We start from the raw sequence: 21,556 nt of genomic DNA on the forward strand, positions 1-21,556 counted from the left end.
AGGATGCTTTTGTCACCTTGTTTATGTGGGATTTAAAGCTTAGATCTGAGTCTATGATAACACCAAGACTTGTGACTTCAGGTTTAATCAAAGGAGTAAGTTTCCCCATGTTATTCAGCATCATCTCTCTTTTTGTTACAGGACCTACTAGTAGGATTTCAGTTTTGTTCTCATTTAATTTTAAGAAATTATTGCTCATCCATTTATTTATTGCTAACAGACAGGTGGTGATGGAGTTAATAGCTGTAGCATCATTTGGTTCAGCAGAGATGTACAGCTTGTGTGTCATCCGCGTAGCTATGGAAGCACACATTGTGTTCATCTAATGATGTCCCCCAGTGGTAGCATGTATAGGGAGAACAGTAATGGACCGAAGGCAGCTCCCTCGTGTCAAATGCTGCACTCAGGTCTAGCAGGATAAGAATTGAGACCTTGTTTGTGTCAGAGTTTAGTCTGAGGTCACTAATTATTTTAGTTAGAGCAGTTTCGGTACTGTGGCATGCTCTGAAGCCTGATTGAAAGGTCACACATATGATGTGATCTTACTCTGGTGGCCAGGTTGCTGCTGACTTCAGCATTATGAGGTCTGTCTATGTTCCCAAGTTGATGTAACACAGCCAACAGGTCATTTTCATAGTATTACAAAGTTGCTTAAAAAGTCAGTGCAGTACTCACAGTCTGTGGGGCAGGAAGGGAGGACAGAAGGAGCGAAGGGAGATCTGGAAGAGGACTCTGTAACCTTTCACCAAATCTCCGGTCCACACTGTGAACTGAGCGCGCTCTGAGAGAGAGAGACGACACCTCGTCAGCATTATGTGAGCTGTAAGTGTGAACCATCTTATTTAAAGGTGTGGTGTGATGACTCACCTTTACTCCCCTCTGCTGTCTGACTGTTCAACCTGTCAATCAAACACGGCACACGAAGAACATGTCAATTCAGATATTTAGTGCTGACATTGTAAGTCCTGCAGTGTGCCGCAGCTTTAACTTAAAGGACCGTATGTAAGTCTGAGCCAGTGTGTAACTAAGTCTGGATCATTTAAATTACTTATTTTATAGATAATAATAATAATAATAAAACCATCCAGGTAACTGGTTTAGTTCAACAGTTACATTATTGTTGCATGGATTATGTAGTTATAATTGCAAATTATATTTAAAAGAAGTCTTAACATACAACATTATTTACATGTGAAAAAATGAATTCTATTAAAATATGTGATAATAACTGCCCAAGACAGAGACGCTGATATTATCCTGTGAGACTTTAAGATCCTTTTAAGGTAGAATTTCTTTAATTAAATGCAATTGTTATGTATTTAAGATATCTGAGGTTTGTTCTCAGCAGAGCAGCACAAAGTCAACACAAGACTTCTAAAGTTAAAGTTAAAGTCTTAAGCTGCTTTAGCAGAGTCATTTCATTTGAAGTTTTCTGGAGTTTACAGACACAAAGTTGCATTTTAATTTATATCTAAAAAAAAAATGAACTTGATTTATTTAGGGTGTTTTTGGTCACTTTAACCAGTTCTCCATACCTGTTGGGGGCCAGAGGTTTAATGGGCAGTGGTGAGTCTTTTCCTTTTAACTGGAAGGAGACGACGGCGTACGGACAAACCTGGCGAGGCCGCTGCCGCAGCTCGTCGAATGTGTACTCGTAGAAGTATTGCTGAAATAAACAACAGAACAAAGCTCAACTCAATTTTAAAATCATAGAATTCTTTTAACAAAACAAATAAATATTAAAATAATTCTCATGATCAGGCGAGTCATGTGACACATTCACATAAATCTGAGATTTTATATATGATTTTAGTTTGACCTCCAACATGAACATAACGGGATAGGGGTTGGACTCTATTCTTCTCCGGAGTTGCCCAAGGTGTGAGGCGTCGGGCGGGTGTGGGGATACTCACAAGTCCCCGGCTGAGCGCCGCTACGTTGGAGTTCACCCCAGTGGACGAGAGGGTCGCCTCCCTACGCCTTCGGGTTATGGGAGGGAAAACTCTGACTGTTGTTTGTGCCTATGTCCCAAACCGCAGTTCAGAGTATTCAGCCTTCTTGGAGACCCTGAATGGAGCCCTGCAGTGCCTAGGGGTTGGCAGACCGGGGTGGTGGTTCCCCTATTCAAAAAGGGGGACCAGAGAGTGTGTGCCAACTACAGGGGTATCACACTTCTCAGCCTCCCTGGTAAAGTCTACTCCAAGGTACTGGAAAGGAGGGTTCGGCCGGTAGTCGAACCTCTGATTGAAGAGGAACAATGCGGATTTCGTCCTGGTCGTGGAACAACAGACCAACTCTTCACTCTCGCAAGGATCCTGGAGGGGGCCTGGGAGTACGCCCATCCGGTCTACATGTGTTTTGTGGATCTGGAGAAGGCGTATGACCGGGTCCCCGGGTGATACTGTGGGAGGTGCTGCGGGAGTATGGGGTGAGGGGGTCACTTTTGAGGGCCATCCAATCCCTGTACGCCCAAAGCGAGAGTTGTGTCCGGATACTTGGCAGTAAGTCGGACTCGTTCCCAGTGAATGTTGGCCTCCGCCAGGGCTGCGCTTTATCACCAATCCTGTTCGTGATTTTCATGGATAGGATATCGAGGCGTAGTCGTGGAGGAGAGGGGTTGCAGTTCGGTGACCTGAGGATCTCATCGCTGCTCTTTGCAGATGATGTGGTCCTTATGGCATCATCGGTCTGTGACCTTCAACAGTCACTGGATCGGTTCGCAGCCGAGTGTGCAGCGGTTGGGACGAGGATCAGCACCTCCAAATCTGAGGCCATGGCTCTCAGCAGGAAACCGGTGGATTGCCTACTCCGGGTAGGGAATGAGCCATTACCCCAAGTGAAGGAGTTCAAGTACCTCGGGGATGGATGGATATTATTGTGTATTTATTAATAGTTGCTGAGTGTGTGTATTTACCTGTGTGAGTTCGAAGGCGCGGTAGGAGGAGAGCGACGTGACTTTGCTGGCGTTCTTGGACATGTGGCTGTCGAAGCGAGGCGTTGGATCCAGAAGATTCTTCATGTTTTCATAGATACTCTTCACTTTCCCCTGAAACAAAAAAAAGTAGATACAATTAAAATGTCAATAAATGTATTATTACCATTTCTATCACTACATACTGAGAGACAGATACAGAAACAAAGATTTGAAACAGCATCCGCTGATATCATTTCAAGCAAGAGTTTGTGTCCGAATTATTTTGGCCACGACTATCATGTAGTGAAAATGGGATATTGTGACGGCCCTGTGTGTAGGTGCTGTGTGTACAGGAAAGTGTGTGTAGATGTGGCTGTATCTGGTGTCTTTCATGCAGTCGTGTTGTGGTGTATAATGTATTTATGTGAGGCTCTGTACAAACTGTGGCAACACATTTCCTTTGGAAGAAGAATCTATCTAGTGGAATACAGTAGCAGCTCATGCAGTGGCTTAATCTCTGATCTCAGTTTGTTGGAGATATCTCATAGAGGGGAGGTTCAGTGACTTTGCCGGCATTATCAGTGTCAACAGCAGGAGAGAGCTATTGTTTTTATTTTTATCAGCGAGCTCGAAGTCACAGAATGTGCTTAGTTGTGGCGGAGGCAGACTATGTAGCAGAGCTCGAGTTAAATTCCAGCATAAACCAGTTTTTCCATTTCGCCAGTGGCTCCGTAAAGGGGTGAGGCAGGGGGAGAGTGAAGGGAGGAGGAGTGAGGAGAGGGATCCAAGAGCTTGTTATCAGCATGTTGAGGCAGTGGGGTTTTGTCTGTGTGGTGCAGAGGCTGCTGTGTGTCAAGGTGCATTAGCAGAGGTCCAGTAATGGTTTGTCCAGACAATTCAACAGTGCAATGAAATCCTGCTTTAGCACAACAGACTGCTCTCTGCAAACATCGCTGGCTCCCACATGTAAAATGATTTAAATCCTTTTGGAGGTGTTCAGATGTCAGTTGAGGGATTTGTTCTGTTAATTGTCTTACCGCTTATACCTCTGATAGTATTATCTCCCACAACCACAGTTACAGGTTGAATTGTCTCGTTAGATGTTTGTGTTTTTGTCCTCTGTGTGAGTTCAGTCTTGCACTTATCTTTAGGTTTTGGACCCAGATTATCACAGACCAGAGTCACAGCAGTTTCAAGTACTTCTACATGTTTCTTTGCTCCATACCAAATTAACTGAATGACCCAGAATTCATAAACGATCCTTTTAATGAATATTCAAATAAAAATAATTTTAAAAATCCTCCCAATGATTTAGTTGTGAGTAGTTATAATTCTTTGAGTTAAATACATTTAGGAAAAGTAGCAAACTATCTAACAGCTAAGTGGAAACAAAGCAGCGAGCAGGAGAAAAGAGCAGCTGCACTGCAGCAAAGTAAGAAGCAAAGACTGTAGTTACGTTTCCTGCCTCTAATTTACCTTCATCACTTTGAAGATGATGATCTCCCCCGTGAATCCAGGATTCAGGGGGTTGATCTGAAGCAGGTCTGAGTACTTGGACAGATACACTCCTAGTGACACAAACACAAACGAAAGAGAACATTAAAATGGCCGGTCATTTTCCTTCCATCTAACACCAACTTCGTGTGCAAATAAACAGATGGGAAAAGGTCAAAAGTGATTTTCTTTGTATCAGCATGCGTCTGTTCACTCCTACCTTTACTGGGGTTTCCCAGCACTGTGATCCAGCTCTGGCCCACAAGCAGCCCCTTCTCACAGAGCCCGGGCAGCTACAGACGGACAGATAGATAAATTATTAACGGGGTAAAATATCAATCTTAAAGGCGAAGGCTCATCGATCCATTGATTCTGTTCCCAGTCTTATCTGTTTTTACAAAGACAGCTCTTTGTCTTTTTCCAGAGAAGATCCATTCATTCTGTGGGACAGCCCTGAAGTACGAGGCAAAGTCAAGCCACACCCCCATTAAGACAAACTCTGCAGTTTAGTTTCTTTGTCAAATAAAGTACTACAGATCGACTGCGACAAAATACCTACAACACAAGACAAATGCCAAAAGACCCTCCTGCACAGGTACAGCTTGTACTGTGCTCTTCTGACTAAGACTTCTTCCTGTCCTGTCATGCCAGGTTTACACTTCACGACTTTAGCACAGTTTTTGGATCTCCTGGACAAAAGCCCGACATCAGAGGTAATTCGGCGTTGGCTCGGCACTCAGATATACTCGTCTGGACTCCTCCTGCTGAAAGATCTTGTAGTGTGTGACCCCCCGTCAGTCATGTAGTGTGAAAACCACAACGACTTAAAGACTCGGCCTAACTAGACAGGAAGTTGTGTGTGTTGTGAAGAGCACAGCGATCTGACGGCTTTGAACATGTAGTGTGAACTTTAGACAACAATAACTTACAGCTCGGTGTTAATCTCACCTTGACAGAGTCAACAGATGACAGGAAGCAGTAGCTCTCCTCCAGCTCCTTGTCTGTCCTCCCATCTGCCTTCATCTCCTTTCTCTTCTCCACAAACTGAAACACGCACACACACACATGAACATATCGTACCAAACATGGCTCCACAGTAAATGATATTTAGCATATTTCAGTTAGTGCTTGGTTGAAGACAAATCATTCCTCCACGGTCAGATTATTTTCTTAAGACACTTAATAATAATCATCACTTCTCTACAATGACCTTCCAAATTCTTTGACAAACACTTGTACACATTGGGCAGCTTTGATGATGGGTGAACATATCAACATCTCCAAACTTCGATGGCGTCCCAGCTATAAGCAGCACTAAAGCAACAGGACATATTTAAATGGCAATGCTCCTGCACACATCCGTCTCTCACCTCTTTCTCCAGCAGCTCGCTGTGCACGAGCCGAGGTTTGCAGTAAGTGAAGCAGCCAGCGGAGCCGGTGTCGATGTAGTTGGAGGTCAGGATGGTCATCATGTCGTCATACTCTCTGGACTCAATGGAGACGTACTGGAACAGAGCTGGTAGAAATACACAAAAGGTCAGTATGTGTTTACACCCCCTGGACTCACTAATAATCCTTTATTACTTTCGATTGTTTGAAATCACAAATAATCTTTTCCCCCTGAGCTGTCAGCACGTGTAGACCACACAACCGTTAGAGCTGTGCAGGTTTGTGGTGGGAGCAGTGATGCACCAGCTAACCTACACAGGATGTTGTTTCATCTCATCCGACCAAGAAGCTCACCACACACACACTGCATAGAGTACGGGGACACCCCAACATCGCAGCTATATGTGATTCTAACATCTATTTTCATTGATTAATAGTTTGGTCTTTAAAATAGTCGACTAATCGTTCAGTCAATCGACAAGATACGCATCATGATACAGGGGCAACGATTCAACACGTTGCAATATAAAAACAATAAATCTAATTTTAGGAAAATGCACACACCAACATAACGTGCCTTTGCATTTATCACAGTCCCAGCAAACATCAAAACAAAATGAGCCAGTCAACTCATCGTATGTAAACTATTAAAAACTAAATCAATGTTGTTTCTGAGAACTGTTACAACATCACAGAACATAACATTGTGATACTTAAGTCATTAAGTCATCATTAAGTCGGTCATTCCAAAACCATTATGGGAAGCTTTCCTACTAAATCAGAGAGGCACAACCCCGACGCTGGGATCAGGTCAGAGCTCTGTGCAGCTCGTCAAGTGTTTCCACATAAAACTAGGAAAACCATTTATTCATAAACCTGGTTTTGTAGTTCATTCACTAAACATATTGTTTAAAAGATCACAGTATGCTGCAGCATTAAAGATGTCCCAGAGGTGGCCCAAACTTGGAAAAGAAAGTGGGCCAAAGTTCAGGAGTACCCGTAGTAAAAGCCACACGACGAAACACACGGAAGAAACTCAGTTAAATTTGAATAACTACTCTTAGTAATAATCTACAGTCTTCAACGTCCTCCCTGTGGCCTCCAGACAAATAAAAAGACACTAACCTGAGCTCATTTAAATTATTTCATTTCTGTAGTTGTTTATTTAACAGATTTCACGAGTATCAGAAATAGATGTTCAGGACTCTATAATGTCAACGCTTCATGCAGCTTCCAGGTGAGCCTCGCCCACACCCAGACAGACGGTTGGTGCATCTGGGGAGCCCACACATATAGTTGTTAGCGCTCCTCAATTAGAACAGGATAATCGCAGCCTTTTTGGTGCTAAATAATTCTCAGGAGACTGAAAGAACCTGAAGCAGCTGCCCCCCTCAGTGTGGAGGAGGGGGCTCAGCTGGAGCGCCAAACACCTGAGTACAATGTGCAGACACATTCAAAATTAGCATTAAAAATGAAAATATGAGTAATGTAGTAAATGTATATACATAATGAGAACCGAAGGTAGTAATACATAATTACAGAGATAGAAACAGAAAGTAAAACAATGTTGTTATGTTGTTTTAATATATTTTTCTATTCTAGTTTCCTTATTTTACTTACAGTATTAGTTATTATACTCTTTATATGCATGACTCTGTTGGGATTAATTCTTATGTTATTGTAATTTCATTGGTATTATAGTATACTAATTTCACTACTTGTATTGTTACTCTATGAGGCACTGGTGTTACTTCTTATACACTTTATATTTATATTGTTTTCTTTATTTATGTTGTAATTTTCTGGCACAATAATATCCTTCGGGATTCATAAAGTTAAATCTTATTTTCTAAAATTATAAAGTGGCAGTCTGATTTAAAAAAAACAACTAAAAAGGCCCAATTTAGTAAGTTTTCACTGTGTTTAAACACATTTAGCAGTAATTTACAAAGAAAGGCGCAGAAAGGGGTCACTCTCACACATCTGAACACTTTGAGGAGACTGGTACTGTAAGTTAGATCACTCTCACACATCTGAACACTTTGAGGAGACTGGTACCATAAGTTAGATCACTCATTAAAGTGAGGACACACAGCTGAAACACAGCTCTGAGACGCGGAAGTTCGTGGAGCCCCCCCGACACTCAGCTACAGTTGGCCGGTGACTGAAGCAGCACGTCAACCAGCACGTCCGGTGGCTAACTGCTAGCTAGCATCCTTTCCTTACTGTCAGAATCTACTTAAAAACACGCCACAGCTACAAACTAAGCTTATATAGTTTATTTATAAAGACAGCGCTGTTAAAGATATGACATATACACGTGTGTACGTTATTAGTGTAACTAAGCTAACACAGCAAAACAACCAGGTCTTTGGAAGTTGTCCGATAATGGATGTTTTTCCATTACTAGCGGGCACAAACTTCAGGGAAACGATAATATACTGAATTAACTTGAATTTAAGTGTAATGTCACGTAAACATATACAACTTGTGGTTAGTATACGAAGACCAGCCAACCTCTCTTTTCCTTGGTTTTCCTCGGTATGAGGAACTTGAGGGGCTCGATCGGCATGTGCCTGTGGTGGACCGCGAGCTGTGCGGAGTACCTCCTCTCCATCCTCCCGGCAGCAGGGCTCAGTTTGCCCGCAGCGTGCGGCTCCCTGCCTGGGTGCACCTCGGTCACCTCGCCATCTTGCAGGCTATCGTTAGCTCCAACCTCCGCGGCAGCAGCAGCCGCCCTCTTCGGCGGGCGAGCTGCCTCCCTCCGAGACAGATTGTCGTCCATTAGATTTTAGAACCAACCCGACGCGTCTCTTCCTAACCGTCAGCGTGTCACTGTTTCTCGGCTAGAGCCCCGCGGTGACACCGCTGTTACCTCCGGACCCCGCGACGCAGGGAGGCGAAGCAACAACACACACCGCGCGCCATCATGCTCTTCCTGGAGCAGAGGTCTTCTTCACTGAGGTTATACTGCAGCTGCTAGACATACTAAATGTTGCTTTACTGCCATCTTCTGGAAATGAGTAGCACATTCAGCAAAATAAAATAAATAGATCAAATGTTCCAAATGTATGGAATGATATAAATCGAAATATAAAACAATCTACATTGAATAAAGCCAGGTAGAAATGTGTTGTTTAATTGTGTTGACATATTAAAGATAATGCAACACAACCTGTTTTGTAGTAGTCCCATGTGTCAAACTCCTTGCTGCATATTTGTAAATTAAAGTAATAATCTCATTAACATAAATGCCTGTTGAGTCCCTATCTGTCGCCTAATGACAATGGTCTTTGAGCCTATCGCCCTCGCTTGTGTAGTTTTATGAACTGGGCGAAAAATCTGAAGCAGTAAACACTGGGAAGTGTGATCCACAAACACACCTGCTTATCACCATAGGTGCCGCAAAGAGGACAAAAGGGAGGAAAAATAAATCTGACCGCCTCAAACTAACTGGCTCAAAGCAATCCTGAATCCTGAACAGCTCATGTTGTTTCACCAAACGAGCTCTGCTTGTTGTTTTCTGATTGAAAGCCAGTGTAGTTTTTCTGTACTTGAGAGCATGGAGGCGACAACATGGGCCCTACAATAACCAGGGCCCAATAAACAATGTTGATTGAGGGGATTAAAGTTATTTGTACCATGTTGAATGTGGAAGTTGATAGCAGCCAGTTACTAAGTTAATGTAATTTCAGATAGCTAAGATAATTATAGCAGGCTAATGGCTACAGAGTAATCCATTCTGCTATATCCTCACCCAAAAGGGTGTTTTAAATCACTTGCAATATAATAATAATAATAATAATAATAATAATAATAATAATAATAAATTGTATTTGTAAAGCGCCTTTCAAAGCTAAAAGCAATCCCAAGGCACTAAAATGCAGGACAACAACAACAACTACATCAACAACAGACATAAGAGGTTACGGAAATGCTTCTTGAAGGAGTCGGTGGCCTGTGGAGCCCTCAGGTGTTCTGGGAGGGAATTCCACAGGTGAGGAGCGGCTGAGCAGAAGGCCCGATCGCCCATTGTGCGAAGCTTGGTCCTGGGGGGGTGGAGCAAAGTTTTTTTAGAATATGATTTCAGACGTGGGTATTCTGTGAAGAAATGTAATACCAATTAACACTTTCATTACATTTACATTGCCTACATTCTTTAGAGAAACTGCACAGTACCTGTGGCTGTTTCAGTGTGTCGTGGTTGAAGGTGCACTCTGGTGTTCCTCAGGGTTCAAGCTTAGGTCCTCTCCTTTTCACAATCCACATTAATATCCCGGGGCTGTATGTTTATAATTGTTAATTGCTACTTGTTGTAGAAAGGTACTCTTTATTTTAGTATGGAAACATGTTCTTTACAATCGGGAGTAACCACCCATTTATTCACAGGATGCTTTTATAACAATTTATTGATGCTTTGGTATTGTGACAATCCAGACTTTAGTTGATACCTCAACTAAATAGTACTTTTAACAGATTAAAGAGCGACTGACAGTGTGTAGAAGTTTCATCTGATACATGTTCGCTCTTCAGCATCCCAACTATCCAGATTGTCTTGACAAGTCATATTTCACGGGTAATGTGTAAGCACATGTATAACAAACAGACATGTTTGGCTTTTTTCCTACATTCATATACAGATAGACTTAATATACATTCTTTACATACATACAGTTCATACACAACACGCTCCTACTTCAGGGAGTCTCTGATTGTCACAATATTTCTCTTTCTAGTAACACCTACAGCAGCTGCAGGTATTTTGTGGCAACAATGGGAATAGACGGTCAAAACTGACTGTTTAATGTATTTGTAATACTTAATGTAGACTTCATGTTAAAATTACAATACTGTATCGGTAACTGTGTCTCTACAGAAGCCCTAAGAGGCAAGTGATTCAAAAACTAGGTTTTGTCAGCATAAGTTCTTCACAATTAAGTGGGAAAAGTTTGGCAGGTGAATTCTTTTTTTGTCACGATCTTTTTATTTATTTTTAATGTTTGTTTTATACTAATTTGGCTTGCAAAAGGCTGGAGTGCTCCACTACCCCATGGACACCCCCCTTCCACTTTATGAACATCCCTCTGCATTGAAATTCACTGAGCATTGCCTTTAGCACATACTGTATTCATTGCAAACTCCATTACCTTTCACTAAAATGTATTTGCTAATGCAGAGTAGTTGCACATGAAGGTTATTTGTAGGAGTTTTTGGTGGATGTGCATTTACATCCATGCATTCACAAATGAATAAGCCAATAAGTCATTTGTAACTTCGATAATCCATCAGAACAGGGTGCACAGCTCGGTTTTCTCCAGTGTTTTCAGACATTACAACTGATTTTAAGACATTATTTAAAGAGTTTTAGAAAGCTAGGAGAACTACTGAGGAGCAAAGAATCCTTCAACTCATCTGGAAGACACAAGATGCAAGTTAGACCTGACCGGTTTAATGGAACGTTGTAGAACTCACGCTCCGACTGACTGAGTTCTTGCCACATTTACCAACTCTATACAACAGCGGTGGTAAATGACCAATAGTCACAATACTGACATTTTCTTGACTTGAATGCTCAGTTTCATATTTTTCAATATAGCGTTAGACACAGCTGTAAGCATGACTCTTTCTCATCCACTGTGTTTTAAATGCAACGCACTGGAACGACGTTGAGGCTTCAGGGCGATTTCTGGCATAGTGGACAAAATTTGCAGCCACTTTCCCAAAAATACTTTTTCAACAAGGCAGTAAAACCATAATTATATATTTTGATGAGACTCACACTCCAACTTGAGTGTTTGTATAATCAGAATTTGAACCATTAGGTCAGATAAAGTCTTGTAGAGCCGTGGTTGCTCTATGAGTCTGAGGGAAATGTTTTTGCAGTATGTGCCTGGTGAGCATCTTTGAACACGGTATCCTCTTCTCCTAATACGTCCATGCAGTTAGTACAGTTTCATGGGGCCGGTGATCCCGAGTGTGGCGACCGTTGTTGTGGCATCACCAGCAGTCAGGGTGCAGCAGCTACAGCATTCAGGAACACTTTGGTTTCTGCGTCCAAAATCACATACGATGCACTTCCTATCTTTTCGCACACGTCACATCCTGAGAGCCTCGTGCCTCTGCAACACCTGACAGCAAGCACAATGAACCTCCTGAGTTTTTGGGTTTTCTTCACTTCTGTCGGAGTCCTTCGGCAGGCGGACTCTTTGTGTATCTCGTAACAGAGCAGCCTTGTTCACTATGAGCGTTGTCGTCACATTGCATTGTTGGATTTTGAAGCCGCCTCAGTGTCCAATGTGTACATAGTTCACCAGAAATAGTTTCAATTCACCTACTGTTGGTTTCATACATACTGCAAACTCAAAACTCACATACTATTTTAGTGTCTAATGTCTGATGACTGTTCTGTCAGTGACATCATCATCAAGTCTCTGATTTGATTTGATCATCCTCTGTTTGTTTGGTCCCAGCATCAGCACCTGAGGTTCAGCTCCTCCAGTGCATCAACCTCACCTGTGTCCATGCCGACCTCTTCCCCCTCCTCAGCGCCGCTCCGCTCCTCCTTCATCTCCTCCTGCTCCTCCTCCTCTTGACAGGGAGAAGCAGAGGAGATAGTGGAGGAGGGAACATCATTAGCGCCTCTGCTCAGAGTCTCTCCTCCACCTCCATCCATCCTCCAGTCTGCTCTGGTTCCCATCTCTCCACCAGCACCCTGCCCTGTCTCCATCTCACCCGTCTCCGTCAGCCTCGTCTCACCGCCCTTCCCTGTTTCTCCATCTAATTCCAAACCCGTCCCACCATCCACACCCGAGCCCTGACTCTATCTCCCTACCCGTCGTTGTCTCTCGAGTCAAACCCACCCCAGCTTCTTTACCTAAACCGAGATCTTTCTCTCCGCTCAGGCCGACCTCTCCTTCTGAACCCAGCCCTGTTTCCACCTCCCCCCACATCCCATTTTCATGTTCATGCCCCAAACTCAGACCCGTCTCAGCAAGCGGCCCTATCTGTCCAGCCAGCCCTGTCTCCACACATTGTCCTGTCTGTGGTGGCTGGTCTCCAGTCAGCGCTGCGGCTCCTTTGGCTTGTCTGATGCAGTTGATCCACTGCTGTTTGTTGAAGGTGTCGCTGGCCTGGAAGCAGTGGCTCTGCAGCTGACCTCTAGTGCGATACGAAACACGGAAGAAGTTCTTTGCTGTGAGGAGAGAGAGACAGCAGGAGACACGGGGGGTTATTATGGTCAGACATCTGTGCCGAAAGGTTTTACATTTCTACAGAACATTTTATACTGTAAAAATAAACTTCAGTGTTTGTGGTTGACAAACTATTCTAATGTCGACGCTGTTTATAAATGAAATCAAACGTATCTTTATCATTCATTTGTTTCAAACCTCTACATGTAAAATCAGAATATGTAATACTGCAGTTAGCTAGTGGATGTTTGTGGCTGTTAAATCTATTTAGGCCATACGGTGTATTCGTAAAGTATTGAATGATCCTGATTTCCTCTTACGAGTAAATGAAATGCGTCTGTGTTTGTAGTATGAGTTTGTGGAATCTGTTGTATTTGTGAAGCACTGACTTCGCTCGTTGTTGCTGAAGGCTCCTCTGATGGACCCGCCCACTCTCATCTCTCCGTCTAATAAGTCCTCCAGGTCCAGCTGCCGGATGGGGATTGGCTGGCGGCAGAGCTGGTAGCTGACTGGATAGTCGTTCAGCGAGACGGACCTGGTGATGACGAGGACGTCCTGGAACAGAAACACGTGGAGCTTCTGGAAACAGAAAGAGAAAACAGACGTTAGTTTTTCTTCCCTTGAGGATTCGTTCATCAGCGGTACGTTTGAGTACATGTATTATTGTTATGTGTTATATTTACACGTTATGAACCTATGGAGGTACAATATAATAATATCATTTTATCTCCTTTAGTAGTACAGTAAACATGTACTGTAGAATATTTAATCTCGAGTTGGCAACTTGTACTCGTCGACTTGATCCAGATCTTTCCATGAAGACTAATATAAGGTAAGAAATATACTAATCTATACTACATTTTGTGAACATTTAGGGCAACGCATGTCTTGATTTTACAACCTTCTCTAATCCTCATGTGAGCAGCTGTGTGAGTCAGAACATAAGAAATGTGTTGTTATCAGAGCGATGACGTATTCGGGCCATTGTAGGTCAAAATAAATAAATGATGGATCCGGGGGAGGAAGGGAATATAACTCCAAGACTAAAGTCATCAATTGACGGGAAACAAAGCTTGAATATTCGGTCAGCTATGACCTCATCCAAATCAGTATGTTGTTTTCTTCCCAATAGGTCTGATTCATGGCAGTGCACTGCAGGCATAATGCACAGCAATGACCAAAGAATCCCCTCTAGTTTCACAAGTTTCTTCTTTATAGGGCACCCGACAGCTCACCATGAATCTCCCCGGCTCTATAATAAAACATTTAAAACTTCAATGGCCCTATTATGCCTTTGTACTTCATAGACCAAATGAGTTAAATAGAAGAACTGTGTGAGCTACAGATACTAGTGATGTATGGACTGAAGGGGTTGGGAGGTTGGTGGTGGGTATAAAATTGTAGAAATCTACTGACGAGTCCTCTGTTGTTCTTCAGCTCTCCGTGGCAGCTGAGGGTCCTGGACCGGTCAATCAGTTCGTCTCTCTGTCCGTCCTCCGTGTACAACAGGCGGTCCTTGTAGTACTGACACTCCGACTCGCCCGTCCGCATGTTGATGTCCGCCACCACGCTCTGCACCATCAGCATCTGTAGAGCAAATAGACAACATGTAACATCATGAGAATCGATGTAGCCACATGCTAATAAGGAAAAGGTTGAAATGTGCAGAGAGCGGGCTGGTGCAGAGGACTCCAGCACCTCGTTTGAAATAAACAAAAGAAACAAAGATGTAAACAAAATGTATTAATATAACGATTTTCATCCAGATTTATCTGATTTTAATGCACTACTATTCCTGACTACTTAGGAGATATTTCTCCTCTTTTTTAGTATAAACAACAAGTGTTTTGATGAACTGTGCATGTAACATATGCTTAAGCTGATGATTGGATGTTTCTCACTGAGATGCTTATAAAACCAGGGGAGCCTGAAATAAGTGTCTTTCTTTGTAAGAGCAAATTCTCATGTCAACTCGACTGAAATCTTTTAACTGTTTGAATGTTCCTGAGACTTGTTGATTTGATTCCTGATATTTCAGTACTTGCTCCAACCTTTTTAATGCCGTCTCTGAACTTTCAGGGTTCTTTTTATATCTGTGCTAAACAGTCCTGATTGGAAGAAATTAAAATCCTCAGTCTGACAGTCAGGTGAACCAGACCTGCAGGACAAAGATGTACAGAATCGTAGCGCTGGTTTTCCTCACCGCCTCGTCCAGGTGCTGCCGGTCCGGGTGGTCGTTGGGCGTGTGCTTCAGGATCTCCCTGAGCAGCAGCGGGTATTTCACCAGTCGGCTGCGGGGGATGTCAAGGAAGTTCCACAGGTCCAACTTCCTGCTAAATGGCGACTGGAGACAGCGCTGCAAGAAGTCCTGGACCCGCCGATCCTGCTTCTTCTGATCCAACAAGGTCTTGGCCTTCACCTGGTTACTGCAGTACGACGTGTAGGAGGAGAGACAGGGCAGCTGCAGGGACACACAAACACCTGCTTACTACACAGCACAGGAGACAAAGTATTTTAAGTATGTTTTATTATGTGAAGAGAAACACTCACCCAGTTAGTCAGGATGTGTCCCACATGTTCTGTTGATCCGTCAGGTTTTCTGGCGTGTCTGAGGCGACTCAGCAGGTCTGAGGAGAGACAGACGGTGGTGAAATTCTGGAACTATTTTAAAAGCATCTTGGGAACATCGTACATGAAGCAATCCAGAAATACAGCAACAACAAGCTGCACTGAAGGAGCTTTAGATGAATGTCCAAACTCAACCATGTCACAAACAGGGCTGATGAAATATTCCAACATTAATATCCATACGATACAAATCAAAATGTGAAATATGAATATGTTTCTCAAATATGTTTTTATTAAGTGGTTATAATTCACATGCATTTCCCTGTGCATACTGTCTTACAGTTGTGCATGTAACACTGGATTCATTAGTAGTAAAAGGCGCAAAGGTGATATTTAAATAGTAAGAATAGAGTAGTAATAATATTAAAAGTGCTGAGTTGATGCGTTTCTCTACATAATCAAATATCAATACAAATGTTTTCTAAAAACAAACAGCCGTACAGAACTTTTCCTCAATCATCTCTTCAAATTCACATTCAGCCAAACATACGCACACACAGTTTACATGGATGTTTGTCTGAACACTGCATGATTACTCTTCTTTCCCTTAGAGGCTCACTGTAGCTCTGCTTAAAGTTCATTCAGTCTCCTTGGCTGCACCTCCTCTGCAGTGTTCACTTTACGTGCAGAGATGTTGGAGGTTTCTCATTCACTTCTACACAGCCACCATCTGGTGGCCATTACAGGAACTGCAGCTTTAAGCCCCCCAGACATGAAACACTTCCTCTCTCCGTTAAAGTGATGGCTTCTTGTCATTCAGTCACACATTTCTTTAACATGAATGTTTTTCTTATGGCTTTATTCAAACATGCTCCCCCCTACCTTCATGCAGGGGTATCAGCGAGTCCAGAGTGCCAAAGATCTGGTTAAGTTCCAGCTCAGTCATGATTGACAGCTTCAGCATTGGGTCATGGTAGGCCTGCAGCACACACACACGCACACACACATATATGAGCATACGCAGAAAAATATCATAAGTCAGTTCTTCAAAGAAAATAAAAGTCTTAGTTTACCTTCTTAGCCAACTTGAGATCCTCCACCAAGTCTTGCTCGCCCTGAGCCATCTCGAATATAGCCTGCAGGGAGAGAGAGAGAGTTTGGTCGACAAAGAAAACTTTACATTTTCTAAATTAGTTTGAGTTATCTTTATGTGTTAAGAGTTAGACAAGTGAGTATATGTACGCTGGGATTTGAATTTAAAAGAACAAAGAACTTGCTGATGGATTCAGAAGAAATATTGTTTTTGTCAAAAGTATTTTGAAAGGTTGGTTGTATGTTCTGTATTTATATACGTATTGGTAATGTTGTTTCTCATACATAGTATTTGTTTTACATTACAACTGACCGATGGACTGTCAATAAGGAAACCAGACCCGATGAAAAATAAATAGTTGTGGCACGAAATTAAAATACAAATCCTTCGTCAGTGTTCCTCTCACCTCTTGTCGTTTAATCTCTTTTGGGCTCAGAGGTTGCGTCGCTCCCAGCCGGACGTCGAACGTCTCACTCCAGAGCTTGCTGTCACGGCGCTTGGCGGCGGGGGCTGTTGCTGTGGAAACCCGTGTGGCAGTCATGGAGGAGCAAGGGTTGGAGACTGTCGCTGACACAGCGCGCGTCTTCATTATGGAGGAGGGAGGAGGATGAGCTGCTCTCTCCGTCTGACTCTCATTACGAAAACTGATGGAGCGCTGCAGAGACAGCGAGATGGTTAAATAATAATATAATACATTTGAATAAATAATAAAATGCAGAACTGTTTATAGAATAATATTATATTCTTATATTTCAAACTAGAGTTGTAAAGTAAGAAAGGCTAGTTTGGCTGGTTCCAGAAATAAAGTCCAATTCATAAATATGTATTTTACAATCTGCATCTTAAATCACTTTTGAATTTGGTGAATTTTGATGAAGTGGCTCTGTGTTTTGTTTGTTTTAAATTCACTGCTGATTGATTTGCGCCCTCATCTCCATAGCAACAGCAGCCGAGACTCATGTGTATGATTAAGAGATGTCCGCCAAGCCAAACTGACGGAAGTGGAAATGTATTAACTCTGGAGGTCATAACTATAATAAATGGAATTATATTATTCTTTTGTGTTTCGATGTTCTTTTTACAATTTATTGACACAATGCAAAAGAAGTGGGGGAGACATCTGATTGGCTGTTCACCTGCAGCGTCTGACCAATCCTCTTCAGCGGTACGCTCTTGACGGGCGGCAGCAGGGCGACCAGAGACGTCACCCTGGATACAAGTTTACTGCGCTTGGTGCTGGGCTCCTGGAGGAGAGAGCAGAGTGTCAACACTACAATATAAAAAGAGACATTTGCAACACAAACAGCAACCGGAGAATGTTCCGAGGTTTCGCTTAATTATCCAAGAAAATGGTCGGATTGCCCGATCATCAAAACTGTTTCTGTCAAGAGACATATCGATCTACTGACAAAACGCTCATGGAACAACTTGTTCACCGAGTCTGGACACATTGTCTTTTAGAGACTTTCAAACAGCGAGTGTGTGTGTGTGTGTGTGCGTGTGTGTGTGTGTGTGTGTGTGTGTCCTTCAGACCGGAGAAGTTGGAAATCGGTGTGTGTGTGTGTAGTTTGTTTTTGAAAATGTACTCTGTATTGTTAAAGCAGGTTAAACAATAGCCTGACTCAAAGTCTTTCCCGCTCTGCCAGACTTTATCTCACACACGCACACACACACACACTCACACACACACACACACACACACACACACACACACACACACACACACACACACACACACCAGGCTCTGTTCTCTGTGTATGAAAATGCCACCAGGCTGCTTGTCCTGGATACAGACTTTATAATAATAAATCAATGTGTGTGTGTGTGTGTGTGTGTGTGTGTGTGTGTGTGTGTCATAGTCAGCCTACTGGAACACAGGAACCATCAAACTCTGTTTCCATCAACAGTCGGGAACCAGTCAACCAAAAATAAATCAATCTCAAATGTTTTTTGTTTTTTTCCTCCTCGATCGCACCAAAGTCACAGAATGATTGACTTCAAGTTCACTTCTCAAATCAGATTTGACAGTTTTCAATGACTGAAAGTTGTAACTCGATAGCCTTTAAAGTTGCTGTTGGAAGTCTGAAGAGTCTCTCAAATATAAAATGTAAACACCAGTTAAAATCAGTATATTTTATCTCATTGGGCAGATTATATTCCTGTTTGTGTGTGTGTGTGTGTGTGTGTGTGTGTGTGTGTGTGTGTGTGTGTGGGTTCAGTGATGATAACACATATTCAATTTATTTGCTTTACACTTGAGAAGTTTCCATTGGACATGTTGTAATGGGTTTCTGTGTGTGATGCACAAAGATCAGTGCCGTTCATCAACAGTAGACTGGTCGTCTAATCACTCAGGCAAGAGTTTAAACTCAGAAACAAAACACATCTGCGTCAACAGAGTCAAGGAAGGACTTCTTCCTTCAAATCATCATTCCAGAAGCCAAATCACTTTACCTTTCTTTTGGTTGCATCATTGTTTATAAAGCATGGCAGGATGTAAACATTTACAAACCGAGTCTTGTCTCTAAAAACTCAAATACAAAACTCATGTATTTCACATAAAAAGGCACAAAGTGTGATTCAGGTGAAGCGCTGGCTGTTAGTCTGCAGGTGAACTCGACTGTACTGTGACTGGGCGCACGTCAGGATTAATATAGTTCTCATAAGTATACGTAAAGTGGATTAAAGAAAAAAACACAAATAAAACTAAGGATTTATTAAAACTATAAAGTATCAAAAGATACTTAGCATGAAATGTATTCAGTATAACCTCAATACAAAAACCCTAAGATTACATCTTCTAAAACATAAACAAGTACAACTAAATCCTTCACAGAGAGTTAGATTCATTTATAAGGGTATAATGTATGTAATGTAGTTTTAAAGAGGATATTTCCTGCATCTTACCTGCACCTGTTTCCCCATGTTGTTGTTCCCTTTGTCAAACTCCACAGAGCATCCAGACATAAACCGCCGTACCAGCAGGCAGCGGGGCCCCATCACCATACTGCTCACCACAAAGCCCAGTGCAGAATCTGGACCTTTCCCAGTGCTATGAGAGCGACGGGTCAGAAAAGGTGCCTGATACCAGTAGAGAGCCCAGAAAGAAACGATTACCGGTCGAGTTTCTAGCTAAAGTTTAGTTCTGGAAGAGCATCCAGCAAGAGTTGGGTAGTTCTCTGGTAGTGTCCTGGTAGTGTCCTGGTGCCGTCAGAGGATCAACAGCAGCAGAGTATCTGGATCCAGGACGGTACCGGTAAGAAAGAGTCCAGTAAAGGCTTTTGGTCCCACAGTTCAGACGGTTTAGAGCAACTGGAGCTCTTATTCCAGGTTTCTGTCTGTTAAAGCTTTCTCCCTCTCAGTGATGCGCGTTCACTCGTCCCCTCTTGACTCTCTGTCTGTTAGCAAATGAATGCTCTCTCTCTGTCTGACTCACGGGCTCCCTCACCCACTCACTTTACGCCCTTCCTCCTTTCCACCTTCTCCCCTCGCTTCTTTTTTTTCTATTTATACACTAAATCTTTACTTAGAAACAATAAAATAGGGATAAGACAATAATTATTTTTTTCATGTCAGCAAATCCATTTAAAAGTCCAAAACCAACAATGAATGCATCTACTCTAATCTGATACATCTGTGTATCAACGCCTGATATATCTTCTTCCTCTGTTCCATAGAGCCCCATTGTTCTGACAAACACACCAGTGAGCCACTGTTGACCTGACATGCTCCTTCATTACTATGAACACACACATATTTTGACTTAAGGCCACTCACACCTTCCTGCTGCCCCAAATACTCTCTAGAACACCAAATGTGGATTAATTCGCCACTGAAAATAGTCCCCAATAAATGCACTTTTTCCTCCTGTTTGAGTAACGTTTGCTAAAATACAGTGACCAGCTGTTTTTGGAAATTACTGATCCTAATCTTTATATTTCTCAGTTTTTAAATATGTTACAAATGGGCTTAGAGCTGAGAGCCTCACACAATGTAGGAACAGTTGGTTTTGTTCTTTCATGAGATTTTGTGACATTAGAGCAGAAAAACACTTGGCACATCTATTTCATGAAACCTCTCCAAGACCTTCATCAGGCCAAATGTCTATGAAGAAACATTAAACATCCTTTAAGTATAAGATTTTTAAAAAAGTCTTGCAATCAATTATTAAGTAGAGGTCAGCAGGTAGGTGCCTCAGTGAAAGTATTTATTTGTAACAGCATCTTCATCTTGTTGTTGATCGAGATTTAATTACTTTTTATCTTCAATCAACAGCAATGCATCATATTTATTTACAGCAGTGTTCAAGTCAATTACTGCACGTGTTTGTGTATATACTTGTACTACTCATATTTCCGTTTACAGAGCTACACTGTGGGAACAAAAATACTAAATTTTAGAATTAGGATGTGGTTGTTGGTTCAGGATTAGTTAAATGAGCGCGGCCTGAATTGGTAACGGTCAGACATGTCGTGGAATAGAGATGATACAATTAATTGACCGCCAGATTTGATTATCAATTAATCCTCGTTTTCTGTTTCCAGCTTCTCAAATGGACGTGAAAACTAAATATCTTTAGGTTTTTGATCAGCTGTAGGCGATGAAGCATCAGAACAACTTGGTTTCCTTTGAAAGCTGTGACTGGTATCACTGACCTCTGCCCCGACATGAAACCCTCCTCATGTCCAGTTAACAAAAGCTGCCCTTGTGACACAGCTTTCCATTGTCTGTATATACAAGAGTTTGGCCGTGGACGCCCAGAGAGGTACAAGAGTCACCAACTAATCCAAGAACAGATTCAGTCTCTACTGACTCAGACGAACCCGCCTTATTTCATCTGACCTGTGACTCATAGGCCGTCTTTAAAATGTGGACGGGCGTGAACGGTACAACAGGGTTTCCTTCTTT

The 21,556-nt window shown here is 42.4% G+C and overlaps 2 protein-coding genes across 8 annotated transcripts in view; both read right to left on the bottom strand.

Annotated features, from left to right (window-relative positions):
• The window catches only part of tasora (transcription activation suppressor a), a 30,713-nt gene extending 21,967 nt beyond the window's left edge, over positions 1-8,746 (bottom strand). For all 7 annotated transcript variants that reach the window (XM_029431005.1, XM_029431002.1, XM_029431001.1 and 4 more), the window contains exons 1-9: positions 8,315-8,746; positions 5,779-5,924; positions 5,357-5,452; positions 4,629-4,701; positions 4,391-4,482; positions 2,915-3,046; positions 1,536-1,666; positions 868-899; positions 676-781 (exon numbers count right to left, since the gene is read on the bottom strand). In XM_029431005.1, coding sequence (XP_029286865.1) covers positions 676-781; positions 868-899; positions 1,536-1,666; positions 2,915-3,046; positions 4,391-4,482; positions 4,629-4,701; positions 5,357-5,452; positions 5,779-5,924; positions 8,315-8,582 — 1,076 coding nt within the window. In that variant the 5' untranslated portion in view covers positions 8,583-8,746. The remainder of the gene's footprint in view (positions 1-675; positions 782-867; positions 900-1,535; positions 1,667-2,914; positions 3,047-4,390; positions 4,483-4,628; positions 4,702-5,356; positions 5,453-5,778; positions 5,925-8,314) is intronic.
• Positions 8,747-10,436: 1,690 nt separating this feature from the next.
• arhgef3 (Rho guanine nucleotide exchange factor (GEF) 3) overlaps positions 10,437-21,556 on the bottom strand; it is a 28,945-nt gene continuing 17,825 nt past the window's right edge. The window contains 10 exon segments of the mRNA XM_029431109.1: positions 10,437-12,605; positions 12,607-12,989; positions 13,377-13,566; positions 14,404-14,574; positions 15,191-15,448; positions 15,538-15,614; positions 16,438-16,534; positions 16,629-16,691; positions 17,055-17,303; positions 17,785-17,892. Of these exon segments, the coding sequence (XP_029286969.1) occupies positions 12,270-12,605; positions 12,607-12,989; positions 13,377-13,566; positions 14,404-14,574; positions 15,191-15,448; positions 15,538-15,614; positions 16,438-16,534; positions 16,629-16,691; positions 17,055-17,303; positions 17,785-17,892 (1,932 nt within the window). The 3' untranslated portion in view covers positions 10,437-12,269.

The sequence above is a fragment of the Cottoperca gobio genome, chromosome 5 (genome assembly GCF_900634415.1).
Source record: "Cottoperca gobio chromosome 5, fCotGob3.1, whole genome shotgun sequence".
Taxonomy (NCBI): domain Eukaryota; kingdom Metazoa; phylum Chordata; class Actinopteri; order Perciformes; family Bovichtidae; genus Cottoperca; species Cottoperca gobio.